The sequence below is a fragment of the Halictus rubicundus genome, chromosome 9 (genome assembly GCF_050948215.1).
Source record: "Halictus rubicundus isolate RS-2024b chromosome 9, iyHalRubi1_principal, whole genome shotgun sequence".
Taxonomy (NCBI): Eukaryota; Metazoa; Arthropoda; class Insecta; order Hymenoptera; family Halictidae; genus Halictus; species Halictus rubicundus.
Window position 1 is genome coordinate 9,154,669 of NC_135157.1, and position 17,873 is coordinate 9,172,541.

Sequence of the window (17,873 nt, forward strand, 5' to 3'; positions counted from 1 at the left end):
TGTTTTGCATTTGATCTACTCATTTTTGTCACAAGTGCATAAAATCCTATTTACCAGTAGCTGTAAAATTAAATAAGCAAAAAGAACTTAAATTCGACTTAATATTCTGAATCTGCACCGGTTTTACAAAAATGCGAAAAAGACAGGGGGTAAGTATGTAAAGCAAGAAAAAATTCGCCGAGAGCTCCGAGCTAATCAATCGTTAAGGGACGAACGAGGATTCGCGATATCCTGATCGTCGAATCTGCACTAAAGTTAACTAGAACCCGGCGGAAGTTTATTCTAATTTAATACTCGGATGAAGGAAGTATGTTCCTCAGACAGTGTGACGTAAATGACGTCCTCTTACCAAATGGAACACCGGTGTTCCCCACTCTACAGTGGGATCCTTCCGAAACAACGTCCTCATTTTTAATGCAGAACTCCTAGGAAAATGTCCTTGCTTTGAAAGTAGACTCGTCGAGAACGCTATATAGTCGTCTTTGAGGAGAATTCGTCAGGAAAATGGCGACCCTTACTTTCAGATCCTTTGCATATCCTCCTGTCTCACTGATAGGTAATCTTTAATTTTTTCCCCCCGTTGAACAATTATCCTAAAAGTGAAAACACACTTAAAGAAATCTTGACTTTTCTGGAATAATTCATTCTCAGTTTTGTACTCCTAATAGCAAGAAAGTTTTTACAATATTTTTGTAAATGTTGAGTCAGTGGTATAAAAAAAATGAAATATACAGAGTTTCAGGCGTGGAGTTAGCATGTAAGTTAGCAAAGTTTAAGGAAGCAACAAGAATAGAATTGCAGAATTTCTGAAGTCAATTCATAATGCAAGTCAATAAAGCTTAGAGAAGAAACAGAAATAGAATAGATACAGTTGGAATACAACTCGGTAAAGTTCAGGAGACAAAATAGAATTGCAGAGTTGCAGAGGTATAATTAAAATTTAAACGAATAAATTTCAGAAGGGAATCGAAACTGTGTTTGTAGAATTATAGAAGTAAAAATAGAATGCGAATCAATAAAGATTAACAAAGAAGAAAGATAGAATTTTTTAAATTGTATAACAATGTATGATGTTAGAAGATAGTCCACGTGAACCAGGAATGACCTCGACAAACTTCATCGTAGAAAATGAGTTTAACCGATCAACAATAGGTTTATATACAGTTATTTATCGTCTGCGCAGACCCTGCATCGTTCTATGTGTTTTACTTCATGAAAGCATGACGTAGAAGCACATTCTGCCTATCAATCTTCTTGTAATAGGTGTAGAATGTCAATGTTTGACTCTGTGGCCATCGATATGGACATATGTAATATTTCAGAGTGAATATTCGAGGAAATTATTAGTCATCGAATTAAATCGTTAACGTTCGATTAATTCGTCACAAAATAATACAACAATTCTGCCAAATCTTCACTAATTCTTCAAGGGCATCAAAATTTCATGGAGGGAAAACAATAAAATAAAAATTCGAAACCTTTCCCTGTATTCGATTCCAATAAATCAAAAATAAAATACGACAACAATAAACAGCACAAATGTGACTGGTCTTCCAATTTTATGTCTTTATATCAACAATATATATGTGAACAGAAAATAGCGAACGCATCAAAACTTTTATCCAAACAGTTTAACAACTTGGTAATTTTTAAGCAATTCGAATTATTAAGGGGAGAAATAAATATCTATGCAACTTCCGTTGCGCGTAACTGATATAGACAATTTTTATTTTGCATAAATGTCCACGGACCAAATATAACTGTTCCACTTCACTCGTCGTTTTTTCGTGAAGCATGTTTATAAAAATATTAATATGATTAATGAATAGACTGCGGACTCTATGCACTTATAATAAGAATAGGTTGGTGGCATTTAAAACAGGAGAAAAATTCAGATAATTGAAGTATTGTTAAAAATTATTCAAGAGAGAATGAAATGTGTATCTGGCTCCCATCTTATAATTTTTATTTCAGATAAAAATCCTCAGTCTATTAATCAGCTATCCCAGAGGATATCTCGCTTCTCTAAGACTAAAAGAATATTCTCCTCTTCCCCGAGAACCCACGCAAAACATCCTCAACAGCCAACCAACCTTGACACCAACCTATCGATCATCCACGTGCTCCCGGTACAGGTGGTGTCCGCCATAAATCACTCATCGAAGCCAAACACCTCAAACATCTAAAACGTTCCCCTTCCAGCTGACAACTATTTTCCATCCCCGATGAGCCGTAACCTTAGAACAACCTTCAAGCACTATATAAGCTAGCCTACTAGTCGATGAAAGCATGATCAGTCTCGCAGACCAATCATAGCGAAGATGAAGTTCCTGTTGCTTGTAACGGTCGCCGGCTTGGCAGCGTTGGCTGACAGTGCCAGTCTTCCTGGAGTTCCTGGTCTTCCTGGAGTCCCTGGTCTTTCTGGAGTCCCTGGAGTCCCTGGTCTTCCTGGAGTTCCAGGTCTTCCAAATCTTCCCAGTGGCTTAGAAAGTCTCATGCACAACAACGAATTCATATCCAAATTCATCGACCTGGTCCAGAAGTATGGAGGACAAAATATACCGCACGTATCGAAGAGGGGCATCGAGGGATTGATCCAAGGTGGCAGCAATCTCTTCGGCCTTCCTCTAGGACTTGCCAGCGACCTGCTTGCAGGAGGCAAAGTGGCGATGAATAACGTCGTAAGAAGGTCTATCCTCGATGAGACCCGCAAACTACAGAAGAGGGACGTTGTGATGGACCTGCTTAACATGCTGATTGGGAACTTTGAAGGCACTATGACTGGCATGGACATCGCCGGTTGACATTTGGATACCGTTGATCACTTTGCTCATATTCCGCGATGAAAAATTACACGGCTTTCTTTTCTGGAGTTTCTGCTCGGCGGAGATCTCTATTGTGATTTTCGATGATGTTGCACGCTCGAATAAAATGAACCTACAATTTTTTGTTCTTGTTTGAAAGGCTATTCTCCTTTGAATAAAATGAACCTGTTTATCACAAGATTGTTGTCTTTTTAACATTGTTTTCCTTTGAATTAAACCTGTTTATCAGAAGATTTTCGGTCTTGTTTTTAACGTTGTTTTCCTTTGATGTAGATGATTAGGTGCTTCCTCAGATGCTTCGAATTATGAACGGTGAAATAAAACGAATTTGTTTGGTGGACGTTTTTTACTCTGGCTGGTTCTCGAGCAGGTTCTTTGGGTGTTTGATGTTCAATCTTGAAGTTAAGGAATTATTAAAAGTTAAAATTGCTCAATATAAGATAATAATAGATCATGGCATTTTTATTTCATTTTTGCAAGTCGAAAGTTTTCCACTGAAGAAAGAGTATTTTCTAGAAAATAATTTGTATAAATAGGAATTTGCATAAATATTAGCAATCTATTAACTACTGATTAATTACTAAGTTCATTCATTTATTATATTAAATGATAAGATCACCATTTTTCTTACTTTTCCATTTTAAATGGTTTTATTTCTTCTTATGTCGATAATAAACACCATTAAATTCATCATGGAGCAAGTCTGCAATGCTGAATCCTGTACGAACGTATTCCAAAAAATTATTTAGCTCTACGTCCCACAGTTTTTCCATAATAAATTCCTAAAAATTTATAAAGTACATTAAATTAATTTTTGATTTCTTCCAAACTGAAACAAGCTTTTATTAAAAAATGAGCTCTTTTATGATACCAACTTTATCTGGTTCTAACGCATCGACCTCCATTTTATAACAAGTGTCTTCCTGTTCTCTGCCAAGCAACGTATCCAAATTACATTGAAAATTATGAGTACCAAAATATTTTCGCATTATCCAATCATTATTATGAATCGATTGCGCATTCGAGAGACGTGACAGTACCGTCAACAAATTTCAATGCGCGTAAAGAGTATGTCAAAACATTTGATAAGAGTGTCCAGTATATAAACGAAGCACCTTGAGAAATTTTTAGCAGGCAAGCGATTTACCCGTTGACTAATTATGCTGAAGCATCGAGCAGGATTTGCTCTTTTATTGTTGCTGGGATTGAGTCAGTGTTTCGCTGTCGATCTTCCTCGAACTGACGTGATTTACACTAATAGCGGACCAGTGCGTGGCGTTGTTAAGAAAACGGCATGGAATTCGTTGGAGTATTCTGCATTTTTGGGGATCCCCTATGCGGAACCTCCTCTTGCAGATCTGAGGTTCAAGGTAATTGGATTCGTCTTAATTGAGCTAAATTAATTTTTTAAATCTCGACCAATAAACGTTGAGCCAGCAGAGAAGTTGAATGAAATTGAAGCAGCAGATTTTAATAGATAGGGGATACTATAGAATTCGTACAGCTTCATTTTTAATTTCTAATGGATTTTAATGGCTAAGCTGCGTAGAACTTTAATTTTAATTTCTAATGGATTTTAATGGCTAAGATGCATAGAGCTTCATTTTTAATTTGTAATGGACTTCAAGGATAAAAAGGAATGAAAATATTTTTCCAGCCTCCAGTTCCCAAAGCCCCATGGACAGAAGTGTTCGAAGCAGTTGAAGAAGGCAGTGTCTGCCCACAAATAGATTTTTTGGTGGTCCATTACATGGGCGTTGAGGATTGTTTATACCTAAACGTGTTCACTCGGGAGGTGAATATCATCTTTTGTTCATCTATGTTCAGTCGTCGATACAATTTAATTTTTAATATTAAAAAAATTATCTCAAATAGTTACCTAGGCAACGATCCAGGCAGTCTTCACGATTAGGACGTCGACGTCGCAAGGTCTGTAGATATAGCAAAGATTAAAAGCAATTATTAACCAGTAAAATTTTCATGAAAATTCTATTGCACAAAGTTTGGACGTGGAATGAAGCTGAAGCCAGTCATGGTGTGGATTTATGGGGGTGCGTACTCCTCTGGATACAGCAACACGACCTTGTACGGGCCTGATTTCTTCCTCGAAGAGGACGTTGTCTTCGTCAGCTTCAATTATCGCGTCGGTGTGCTGGGTAACTAAATTTATTTCTTAAAAAATAATGTGATGCCATCAGCAACCCCTGAGATGTGAAAATTGGAAATTTATTTTATCAATTTATTTACATTGATTTCCTTTATTCGTTTGCTTCATTCCACTATAAATAAAAATAGTACTGCTATTGCCATTAGGAGTGCAAAGTAATAAAATTTATTATACTTATTTTTGGTTCATGCTGTTGAGGCATGTTAATCAAAGTTTGTTTTAGTTACTGCTATTTTAACTTTCTTATACTTCGTGGATCTTGCAAAAATTTTATTTATTGGCTACAAGATGTACTTGCATTGTGTCACCTAAGCTGATGAAGCAGTAAAGGGGTTAATAATAATTGTAAATTTTCAGGATTCTTGTCCCTGAGCCATCCAGACGCCCTAGGAAACGCAGGATTGAAGGATCAGCGCTTAGTTTTGCAATGGGTGCAGGACAACATTGCTGCCTTCGGTGGCAATCCTAAACAAGTGACAATTTTCGGCGAAAGTGCAGGCGGCTCATCCGTAGGATTTCACATTTTGTCCGAGAAATCTAGAGGCACGTAAGACCGATAATATCGTTAGCTACATTAAGTTATTTCCGTCCTAAATCGACTGACATTTCAATAACTGTCTTAAATGTGGAGCATCGCATAATGCGATGACATATCTGTTTCTAATTAGGGCTGTTCCATCGATCGATCAGTATGAGTGGAACACCTTTGTGTCAGTGGGCGTACCACACGCCTGCAAGTGCTTATCGCAGTGCTTTCGAGCTTGGTCGTCTTCTCAACGAAGCAGAACTCACGAAAACAGATTTGCTGCAGCAGCTTCGAGATACTCCTGCTGAGGCTCTGGTCACTTTGACGATGAAAGTCAACTTGGTAATTGCAATCAACCATGTTCGAACTTGTATGCTAATTTTCGTGCAGCGGCGAACGATAAGCAAAGCAGTAAAAAAATATTTATAAAGGATTTTGGTCATCTTTATGCGATCAATACTGTCAGAGAAAAGAAAGGAAGGAAAACTTTTTTTTAATAATTTTTATAGGCCGAGGCTAACGCATTGAAGCTTCTAAGTTAGTTTAATCTCCTGCTTCAAATTGTATCTACTAGTTTTGACCATAAATGCATAAAATCCGCGGTCTAGTGACACTTTGCAACTTAAACATTTGCAGAATGCGTTGCCATTCCGGCCAACGATAGAGGACCCTGACGTTGCAACCGACGACAGTGCATTTCTAACTGAATGTCCCATACGAAAATATCTGTCTGGAGATTTCACACCGCACCCCATGATGATGGGACGCACTCACGATGAGGCGTTGTTTTTCTTGGATGGTGAGTATCATGGTTGCAAACACTCGTCCTCAGTTGATTCATGGGTAGCTAGATCCGACGAAAAAACAAAATCAACTGGGGAAATATTTTATTACTACACTACAAATTTTGTAGTATATACAAAATAGTACAAACACTAGAACATTTATACCTATTGTTATTGTATATGTATTACAAATGATTGATCTTGCATTCCTTGGAGTATTTCTTGGATATAGTTCGGAAATTGTAATTAGTTTAATACATAATTAGATTTTTCGATGCTCTTGTTTGATAGAGTACGCTGGAAGTCCATCAAACCACGCAGTATCAATGGCAATGTGGATGAAACAAGTGACTGACATCGACGAGTCCGTAAACAATCAACTTGCTAATGTTCTATCGTTGGAGTTGGACCAAATTCCTCCGGAGTTTCTCAAGGAGGTTTTGGCTCTTCTGACGGACACCTTCTTCACAGCACCTATCGACGTAACGCAAAGAATCGTGTCAAACTGGAACCAGGAGTATCCTGTGTATTATTACCGGCTCTCGTACGCGTCTAATCATAGCGTTCATTCCTTGGTGGGCCAAACTGTAAAAGGTAAGACATTCCCTTCATTTCTGTTTAAATGAAGAATAGAAAACGCAACAAAAAGCGAATAAATTAAATTAACAACTAAAACAATTTTCACTACATTTAGGAGTTTTTGTAGGAGAATTTTGAATGACATCTTTGGTTTCAGGGACCAGTCACGTTGATGACATCGGTGACTTATTCAACGTGGTCGCAATGAACGTATCGACAGACCCGAAATATCCATTCAACATCTTCAGGAAGAAAATGGTTAGGTTGTGGACCAACTTTGCTAAACACGGGTAATAATAATGCAGAGTTTTTCAAAATAATTTTTGTTTGAAATTCTGGTGCAATGAATGTATGATTTTATTTTTACTAGAAATCCAACGCCGAGAGTATCAAACCCTGAAACCGACTTTGACGTGATTTGGACGGACAGTAAAGATGCAGGGGACCAATTAGACATAAAAATGGAACCTGCCATGCAAGCTCGTTTAGTTAATCCTGTGACTGAGGCCTTCGAAGGAGTTTTGTCCGCTCAACTTCTGCTTCGAACCGCCTGCATCAATTTTCCGACAATTCCTTTCGGTATCAACAATTTGGGACCGTAACGATTACATTTAATTACTATACTGCGGATTTTTATGGAAAATAAAAATTGTATGCATCGATTTTGGGAAATATTAACCGTATTGAAATTAATTTTGTCTCTCAATAATTTTAATAGATATTCTGATATTTTCACTATTTTATGCTTCATTTTACTTTTCTACGTATTTCTACGTCGTTGCTGAAGATGTAAAATCTATGTTATCATTTACAATGTGTGTATGATATATAATTTATGTTATTATTTAGAATATGTACATAAAAGTAGAATAAAAATATGCAATTAATATAATACAAAAATCTGGTCTAGTGTACGATTTCACAGTCGTTGAAATTGCAAAGATACCTTCATAGAAAATTATTCAACAAATTTCTAGATGAAAGTACACAATTTAAATTAATTGAATTTTATCATTTTTACAACCCATACCAGCCACTTGACTGTCTCAATAAGTTTAGCGTTAAATATTTATTAAAACTACTTAAGTGAGTTTCCTAGTGTTCCCGCAAGTATTTTACAGCAACATTCACCTTGAACAAAAGCTGCCTCAGACCTGGCCACAATCATTCTAACACCCATCGTCCAGCAGGCCCGTGTCTTCGAGCAAACATCAACCACTTGTCGCAGCTTTAATTAATCACCATTTGCCAAAACACGATAAATATCGTCTAAAACGTGGTTAACAAACCCACACGTGTCACCAATGAAATACTGACGTTACACTATTCTAACTAACAATTATACACCCAATATATCTATTCCCATTGTCTTACGAGCTTGCATCAACACTAATTCGCTATATAAACCAGGCTACAAGCATACTCAAGCACATTTCAACTTTGCCCATCCACCAAGCGAAGATGAAGTTCCTCCTATACGTAGCCGCCGCCATTTTGGTATCATCGGCGCAGTGCCTGGTGATTAGGAATGCCGATTCAGGTATAGACAAACCCATCTGAACCTCCAATGTTCACTATTGTACAATTTTTATTGTCGAGTCTGAAGATTATTTAAAAAGGATTATCTGAACACTTACATTTTTCTAATGCTTTTACTATTCCACTTTTATTATTTTTTACTCTCTCTCTCTACTAAATCCAGTTATTAGTTTCTAAATGGTGTCCACTTAACTTTGTCCCCCAATTCTTTAATACCTCACTGACCCTCAGTGCCAGCCCCCAAATGCTTGCCCCAGTTTGAAGGATACTCGCAAAATGTCTTGCTATACTCTAACCTCACTTACTTTCCAGTATCATCTGCCTCATTATCATCGTCCAAAGAAAGCGTAGAAGACGTAGGCCAACTGGTGCCCCATGGTGACGAATTGGAACTGGTCTCGCTCAAAAACCTCGGGCAAGGTGATGTTGCCAAGCAACTGCTAAAAGAACTGCGCAAACTTCTGGAGCGGTTTGGTATTCATCTCCCAGCAGGTCTCCCAGGAGTCCCCGGTGTCCCAGGTCATCCAGAAGGTCTCCCAGGAACATCAAAAAGAGACATAGGCTCTCTGTTCCCCATCGGTGGCGAGATGGTGAGCAATATGGTGCACACTGGAGAGGATCTCGTCGGAGGCTTCATCCCCAAGTTCGGAAAGAGGGACCTTACTGGCCTGTTCCCTGCTGATGGTGGCGCCATTGACAAGCTGGTGAACAAGGGTGAGGAGTTCGTCGGTGGCTTCATCCCCAAAGGAAAAAGAGACATTGGATCGCTTTTCCCCATTGGCGGAGGTGCTGTCAGCGGAATGGTGAATGGAGCAGAAGATTTAGTTGGTGGATTCATCCCCAAGCTTGGAAAGAGAGACATTGGATCGCTTTTCCCCATTGGTGGAGGTGTTGCCAGCGGAATGGTGAATGGAGCAGAAGATTTCGTTGGAGGATTCATCCCCAAGTTCGGAAAGAGGGACATTGGATCGCTTTTCCCCATTGGTGGAGGTGCTGTCAGCGGAATGGTCCATGGAGCAGAGGATTTAGTTGGTGGATTCATCCCCAAGCTTGGAAAGAGAGACATTGGATCGCTTTTCCCCATTGGTGGAGATGTTGTCAGCGGAATGGTGAATGGAGCAGAAGATTTAGTTGGTGGATTCGTTCCCAAGTTCGGAAAGAGGGACCTTACTGGCCTGTTCCCTGCTGGTGGTGGCGTCATTGACGACCTGGTGAACAAGGGTGAGGAGTTCGTTGGTGGCTTCATCCCCAAAGGAAAAAGAGACATTGGATCGCTTTTCCCCATTGGCGGAGGTGCTGTCAGCGGAATGGTGAATGGAGCAGAAGATTTAGTTGGTGGATTCATTCCCAAGCTTGGAAAGAGAGACATTGGATCGCTTTTCCCCATTGGTGGAGGTGCTGTCAGCGGAATGGTCCATGGAGCAGAGGACTTAGTTGGTGGATTCATTCCCAAGCTTGGAAAGAGAGACATTGGATCGCTTTTCCCCGTTGGTGGTGGTGTTGTCAGCGGAATGGTGAATGGAGCAGAAGATTTAGTTGGTGGATTCGTTCCCAAGTTCGGAAAGAGGGACCTTACTGGCCTGTTCCCTGCTGGTGGTGGCGTCATTGACGACCTGGTGAACAAGGGTGAGGAGTTCGTTGGTGGCTTCATCCCCAAAGGAAAAAGAGACATTGGATCGCTTTTCCCCATTGGCGGAGGTGCTGTCAGCGGAATGGTGAATGGAGCAGAAGATTTAGTTGGTGGATTCATTCCCAAGCTTGGAAAGAGAGACATTGGATCGCTTTTCCCCATTGGTGGAGGTGCTGTCAGCGGAATGGTCCATGGAGCAGAGGACTTAGTTGGTGGATTCATTCCCAAGCTTGGAAAGAGAGACATTGGATCGCTTTTCCCCATTGGTGGTGGTGTTGTCAGCGGAATGGTGAATGGAGCAGAAGATTTAGTTGGTGGATTCGTTCCCAAGTTCGGAAAGAGGGACCTTACTGGCCTGTTCCCTGCTGGTGGTGGCGTCATTGACGACCTGGTGAACAAGGGTGAGGAGTTCGTTGGTGGCTTCATCCCCAAAGGAAAAAGAGACATTGGATCGCTTTTCCCCATTGGTGGAGGTGTTGTCAGCGGAATGGTCCATGGAGCAGAAGATTTAGTTGGTGGATTCGTTCCCAAGTTCGGAAAGAGGGACCTTACTGGCCTGTTCCCTGCTGGTGGTGGCGTCATTGACGACCTGGTGAACAAGGGTGAGGAGTTCGTTGGTGGCTTCATCCCCAAAGGAAAAAGAGACATTGGATCGCTTTTCCCCATTGGTGGAGGTGTTGTCAGCGGAATGGTCCATGGAGCAGAAGATTTAGTTGGTGGATTCGTTCCCAAGTTCGGAAAGAGGGACCTTACTGGCCTGTTCCCTGCTGGTGGTGGCGTCATTGACGACCTGGTGAACAAGGGTGAGGAGTTCGTTGGTGGCTTCATCCCCAAAGGAAAAAGAGACATTGGAGCGCTTTTCCCCATTGGTGGAGGTGTTGTCAGCGGAATGGTCCATGGAGCAGAGGATTTAGTTGGTGGATTCGTTCCCAAGTTTGGAAAGAGGGAGGTTGAAGAGAAGCAGAAGAGAGAACTCTTCGCGGATACAATCCAATCGCTTAACAATGATTTGTTCAAGCCAGCTCTGCAAACCGGTCTGAACATGGGAAGTCGAGTTGAGAAATTGGTACTTTCGCCGGTCTCAACCTAGAGTCACAGATGTTAGATGTAAGTGTCGGTAATTAACAATAAGTTTAATTGATATTTTATCGATTACCGATTTTATCGTTTTTTTTTATCAAGATGTTCGATTAGTCTTGTGTCGGGTTATCAGAAAAATGTTAAAGATCTTTTGGATAAGAGAGGATGTGAGATTATGAAATGTATTTTGTTTTGTAAATGTTGTGTTTCTGTTTGTTCACAGTTACTGCGAAATGCGGACGGCGGTCTGAGATGATTTTTGGACGCAATTTGCATTTACGAGGAAAATATAGTAGACATAATTCCGGGCCTGTGATTTGTATTTTGATGTTGATTGCAGGCTATTGTTTGTTAAGCAAGGAAAATCAATAAAACTTTATATCGCAAAAAATCTTCCCTTTTTTTATATCAATCCTTCCTCTTTGCTATTTCAACTGCGTGTTGAAATCTTAAACGTTTGTTGAGCGAGAATAGTTGCAACTACCTAAAATTTATACATCGAGTAAAGCAAGATACCGATGGTTCTTATTACTGAAAAATTAGATTAATCAACTATAAAGTTATCATATCTTCTAAGCACCCAAGTTCAATAAAGCGAATCCCTTAGGACAGGAAACAATAATCTACCTAACTTTCTTTCCCTTCGATGAGTACCTAACTTTTCAGATATGCATAAATAAACTTAATTTGACTATTAATAAGTTATAATATTATACTTCCAGTCTGAAGTCTTAGATTGGTCTCAAGACATAAAAATTATGGAAGCCATGCGAATGGTTTTTTTCAATACGATTAACCAAATTTTATTAAATAATTAATAAAAAATTAATAAGAATTAAATTAGGTAATAGGATAGGTTATTTTGTATGCAGTAGCGGAAATATTATGCAGAGCGATAATTTATGACGTCGAGCGATATGGTAACCGCAGTATCCGCCATCTTGGAGAACTATCGTCAAAGAGACCGGATTTTATAGTTCAGTTTATTTCGAATCATTGTTCGCAATATATTTCTTTTGGAATACAGTTTCACAGGTGAAGTAATAAACAATGGACAGCGAATATAATTTTCGTCGTCCTTTTTATGAAAATCCAACATTTAAACAAGCTTTCAAACGATTTCTAATTATGAGGAATGACTGCAAATTAACTCATTGTTGAATTGTTCATTAAGAGACTGTATAAGTCGATATGTACGTCAACTAGTATTATTATTGAAGAGGTATTCTTGCGAGATTTATTTTATTCTAAAAAACGATAAGGAGATGTCGTTCTTCGGCATATAGAATTGTTGAAAAGATCTGGTCTTTTTCTTCAGTGTTATTCAAGAACTCTGTCTTGGATCTCAGCAACGAAAATTACAAAAAGCGCTCATTTCATAAATAAAATGTTTAAGATACGAAACATGCCCCGTAACAATTTTTCAGGTCAAACAAATCGACTGTCGTCGTTTCCGCCATCTTCTCGGAGAACAACGTCGAAGACTATCCAGACTATTTACACAAACCACATATTTCAAATAATTTGTTCTAATTGATACAATATTGTACTGACTTGTATTCTAAGAATCGTATTTAATGAAAAATACGCAGAATAAACTTTGTTTGACAAATAATAAATATATTTTCAGTATAAGTCATTCTTTTAGCACACGTACATCTTCCTTCCTTCCATATTTATTTCTGTCTTTCACATTTCTTTAACAATTTTAAAATTACAGTCTTAGGAATAAACTGTTTAAAAAGTCGTAGAACTCGGCAATAATTATTACTTAGTTCGAGCCACTTGAAAGTTCATTTTCGATCACTATAACCACAAACATCAGCCGGCACCTGATCACAAAAATGAATACAACGCACTAGATATTATTTACAACATTTAATCCATAAATGCAACCAAAATTCAAAATCACTTTTCTAGTGAAGCAACTGTAGAAACTTTCGGACATTCTTACACATCGCTGCAATTATCCAGCACCTCATTCGCCATTTTGACTTCGTACCACTTTCCCATTCTCCATTGTATAATACAATAATGTGCCACGTGCAAGCGATGACTTCATATCAAACATTACCGTTTCCTCTGCAAACAACATCAATCAATTTTCCAACTACCGGACAATGTTTCGAACACTTGCGGATCGAACGATGCATTGTTCAAACAATGTTTGAACTAACATCGTGGGTATATAAACCAGGTATATTCTGACTGCGGCATCATTGGCTCAGCAGGTAAACTACGATGGGTCGTGTCGCAGAGGTAGCCCTCGTAGTGCTGTTGTCGCTGACACAGTGTCTGGGAGAGGAAACGGAAGTAGTTGAGACCACTAGTGGACCTGTCAAAGGTATAGTCAAAAAAACAATATGGCATGGTATCTCATACAATGCCTTCCTCGGCATACCCTATGCGGAGCCGCCGCTTGGTGAATTGAGATTCAAGGTAAAAGATCATTCTTTCCTGTTAGATTACAGTATTATCTCTACCGTAACTGTCAAAGTTTTATCCCCACCACTGGTGGGCAGAACCAAAGAGATCTAGAAAATTGATTTTATTTTCGAGATTCGCATGCAATTGAATTGAAAAGGGTCAACAATTGTTTTCACGTACTTTCAGTCACCTGTTCCCATAAAACGATCGTCAGCAGTTTTCAATGCTGACAAGGAGGCCTCAGTCTGCCCGCAGGTAGACTTCTTCTCAGGTGACTACATGGGTGTCGAGGACTGTTTGTACATCAACGTGATGTCCCGAGAGGTATCGCTTGACATTGTTTTATTCAATTTGTGATAGAAATTCTACTAATCATTCTGTGTCTAGACGAAAACCAAACGTCAGTAGTCGCGTAGAGATAACTTTTCAGTGTTACTTTATCTTTTCTGTCGAAGAAATTGAAAACTGATTTTGTTCGAATTTTTACCGTGTATTAATTTAATTCGGCATCGCACAAAAATTTAGTGAAAATCCCCCAAACTATACAGCACAATGTCATATAATTCTATGAACGGAGCTGGTCATTGAAAATTAGATAAAGAATAATTTCCATTAAAATGATGCTATAGCTCGGCAATTCGACCAAAAAACCAGTCATGGTTTGGATCTACGGTGGAGCATTCTTTGCTGGATACAGTAACACATCCGTGTACGGACCCGATTTCTTCCTCGAAGAGGATGTTGTCTTCGTCAGCTTCGGTTACCGTCTCGGTGCTCCAGGTGCCCCAATCTTTCTTCTAATTCGAATGTTTTGAAGTTCCTATAAAAATAAAATCACACAGCAACATTGCTACTGCATGTTTCCAGGATTTTTGGCGTTGGATCACCCTGACGCTGCTGGTAACGCTGCGATGAAGGATCAGGTCCTGGCTCTGAAATGGGTGCAGGCGAATATTGCTGCCTTCGGTGGTGACCCTAATCAAGTGACCATTTACGGAGAAAGCGCAGGTGGTACTTCCGTGGGACTGCACGTTTTGTCACCACAATCTAACGGTATGTGAAATTATTTGTTCCGTCGATAAACTCCTCGGTAGAAAATGATCTATACTCTAAACTTATTAATAGATTTTCTGCATTTGTCACGAGAACAAACTGGTGTAATTTAAGAAGGATTAAAGGAATTTAATACTGCCAACACATTGTTTTCAACATGGCTACTGTTTTTTGCAATCGCGACCAGGCAATGCAATTGCGGATGCAGACCATTTTTACTTTGATAGTTTTATTTAGAATATTTGATAACAGTGCTCTCACCGTTTCCTGGCGACGATAAATGATTAGTTTATATTGTTTCTTGTTAATTCAGGACTCTTCAAGCAAGTAATCCTACAAAGTGGAACACCTCTGTGTCAATGGGGCTTCCACACTCCTAACAAGGCGTACCAAAATGCTCGCGCTCTCGCTGTTAATCTTGGCTACGACGGAGTCGATGACGAAGGCATGATAGAGTTCCTTCGCGGTGTTCCGGTAGAAAAAATGGTCCGCATGACCATGCAAATCGACTATGTGAGTACAATATTCGTTCCAAGGAATATTCTTGTTATCCTGTAAGTTTCAGTCCGAAATGTACAAGATTGTGAAAGTTAGACATTTTGATTGCTCACTCACTCATCGTTGTACTCACTACAAATGTTTCCAGGGCTTCTTGCCGTTCAGACCAACGATAGAGAACCTTGACAACGTAAAAGATGGCAGCGAGTTCTTGACAGAGTGCCCCATCCAGCTGTACGAGTCTGGAAAGTTCAAGAAGGTTCCCACGCTTATGGGTTTCAACAAGGACGAATCTCTCTTCTTCTTGAACTGTGAGTATGGGACTGAGTCACGGATCGACAACTAGGTCAATTCTGATCGTGACAAGAATTTTTCAGACTGTAAAATTTGGGTGCTGAAACCTTTGGTTTGCTACATTTTTAACAAAACCGCCAGAAGATCTTGATTTAAACGTATATATTAACATTATTATTACCGTTTCGCAGATATGGTTGGCAAAAACGGAAACCGCGGACCTGCGTTAGCAGGTCTCATACAAAATTCGAAGGGCATCAACAGTGGCGTCGACCAAATATTGGGATCTTTTACCGGAGCAGTGTTCGACTTCCTTCCTGATGCCATGATCCAAATGGTTCTCGATATTATGAACGGCATCATGTTCGTGGCTCCCATTGATCTGACGCAGAAATACATAGCGCAAGCCAATGGCGATTATCCTGTCTATTATTACATGCTCTCGTACATGTCGCAGTGGAACATGCACGAGTTGGTTGGCGATTCCGTAAACGGTATGACGGCACACAACATTTTTTTATTTTCCTATTTAGCACTAAGTATGCAACCTTTTAGACTTAATAGAATCGCATTAGTTTCAATGATTTTACGACAACAATTTAAATCGTGAACCGGTAAGTCGTCCCTAACGAGATAATTTAATCGTTTGAATTGTTGCTTTAAAGAAGACCCTTAAGCCGAATTTTCATGTAGAACGGATCCTAAAAATTCTGGTAGTAGGCTTCCAGTGGGTGAAGTATGAAGTAGGTCAATTGAAACTAGAAGAAGACTGGAACGATCGAGAGGCATGAATAAAATCGAGTTAGGTTTCGAGGGACGTTTTTGATTTCAGGAACTGCTCACGTCGATGATGTTGGCTACTTGTTCAACGTGAAAGCGTTGAAAGCGCCGACAGACCCGAATCATACATTCAACGTGTTCAGGAAGAAGATGGTCTCCTTGTGGGCCAACTTCGCTAAATACGGGTAAGATCATTGATAGAAAGTTGGTTACTATACTGCGGATTTTATAAATTTATGAGTGTTTGAAGAATAGCTAAACATTTGGATAGATATATGCTTGTTACTTTGATAAAGTAATGTAAAATGGTCGCGTTTAGTGTTCCGTGAACCCAGTGTTAAAATGCAGTAAAAAGACGAACGAATCTAGATAAAGTGCCATCGGAACTGCGTTCAAGAAAATGGATAAACAGCTGACTAAATGGGCCAGAATATTGGTTCAGAATATTACATGTTCGATGAAAAATAATCAAAAATAATATATACCGTTCTTCTTGCAGAGATCCTACACCACAGAATTCGCAAAGCGAGGGTCCGTCATTCAACGTACGTTGGCTGGACAGTAAAGCAACCGGTGCACAGTTGGAGATCAACGAGCAGGCTGTCATGAGGAATCGCATGCTAGGTTCGATGACACAATCCTACGAGGATGGTCTGAAGGATAGGCTGCCGAATCTGTCCGGCTGCAAAGCGGCATCGAGCGCTACAACCAAGTCCTCAGGTCTCCTAGGTGGCCTGTTTTAGTGAAAATCGCGTTGGACACCAATTGGATGCTTAGATTATTATTTAACGTAGAGTGGAAGCATATAGTAATATGTAAACATTCACTGTAATTTCAAAAATGTATATGATATATTAAATATGCAAGAAAATTAAGATAATCTTGTACGGTATTATTTTGCAAGTTGCAACTAAACCTTCATCTCTAACGAGACGATCATTGTTTATTGCTGAAAAAATTGTGATCCATTTATCCTGAATATGACGTATACTAATCAACCCACTCCCAGCCTTGTTTTATCCCATACAACACCACACACGTAGCCTAAATACATTTAGCCTAATTGTTTTTTCTTTATGCAGTGAATTTTACTATTTTGATGATGTGAAATGAATTTTTACTATTTGTCTCATTCCCGGCTCTTTTTACTGTAGGCGAAACAAGTTCGGTTAGTCGCATAATTTTTTTCTCGTTCAGCTCAGGGACATCGGTAGCTCACAAAAAATTGAAGTGGATTTATCGCTGTCAAATTTTATCTCTAATCAAATTATGTTTATCTCTTATCAAATCGCTACAGGATAAGTGACTGCCTAATCGTATCCTGCCTGAAGAACCATAGTGAAAGTGCAATATCACGATAACATTGAAAAACCTTGACAATCCCAGTTTCCAAGAGTAAGATTAACTATGCGGCCTCTGCGACAGCCTTCGTACAAAAGCACTCCGTGTATTGAGTTATTATTATATGGTGTACACGTTTAATTGCGATAATTTCTAAGTTGATGCTGGCATGAGTAATCACATTATGCATTTATATCACAAAAAAGATGTCAAAAAAAAATCGCGACCAATGTTTAAAAAACATGTAAAACGTTTTACAGTTTTTTATGCAGTCGGATGAAGCAGTATACGTCAGTATACCTAAACAGGTGACGAACAATTTAGAAAAGAATAATAATAATTTATTGCA

At 39.3% G+C, this 17,873-nt stretch overlaps 3 protein-coding genes across 3 annotated transcripts; all 3 read left to right on the forward strand.

Annotated features, from left to right (window-relative positions):
* Window positions 1-3,956: 3,956 nt before the first annotated feature.
* LOC143357207 (acetylcholinesterase-like) lies at window positions 3,957-7,631 on the forward strand. The gene is made up of 10 exons (XM_076793526.1): window positions 3,957-4,195; window positions 4,483-4,620; window positions 4,701-4,754; window positions 4,828-4,981; window positions 5,350-5,535; window positions 5,661-5,860; window positions 6,155-6,317; window positions 6,595-6,897; window positions 7,040-7,172; window positions 7,253-7,631. Exons 1-10 carry the CDS (start codon window positions 3,986-3,988, stop codon window positions 7,482-7,484), a joined length of 1,773 nt encoding a protein of 590 aa, XP_076649641.1. The 5' UTR covers window positions 3,957-3,985; the 3' UTR covers window positions 7,485-7,631.
* A 640-nt stretch (window positions 7,632-8,271) lies between these two features.
* Window positions 8,272-11,522, forward strand: LOC143357202 (uncharacterized). Its single transcript, XM_076793513.1, has 3 exons — window positions 8,272-8,422; window positions 8,734-11,158; window positions 11,355-11,522. The coding sequence occupies exons 1-2, from the start codon at window positions 8,344-8,346 to the stop codon at window positions 11,139-11,141; spliced, it is 2,487 nt and encodes an 828-aa protein (XP_076649628.1). The 5' UTR covers window positions 8,272-8,343; the 3' UTR covers window positions 11,142-11,158; window positions 11,355-11,522.
* A 1,811-nt stretch (window positions 11,523-13,333) lies between these two features.
* Window positions 13,334-17,063, forward strand: LOC143357210 (cholinesterase-like). The gene is made up of 9 exons (XM_076793528.1): window positions 13,334-13,570; window positions 13,745-13,882; window positions 14,188-14,338; window positions 14,426-14,611; window positions 14,925-15,124; window positions 15,258-15,420; window positions 15,595-15,897; window positions 16,236-16,368; window positions 16,683-17,063. The coding sequence occupies exons 1-9, from the start codon at window positions 13,373-13,375 to the stop codon at window positions 16,924-16,926; spliced, it is 1,716 nt and encodes a 571-aa protein (XP_076649643.1). The 5' UTR covers window positions 13,334-13,372; the 3' UTR covers window positions 16,927-17,063.
* The last annotated feature ends 810 nt before the right edge of the window (window positions 17,064-17,873 follow it).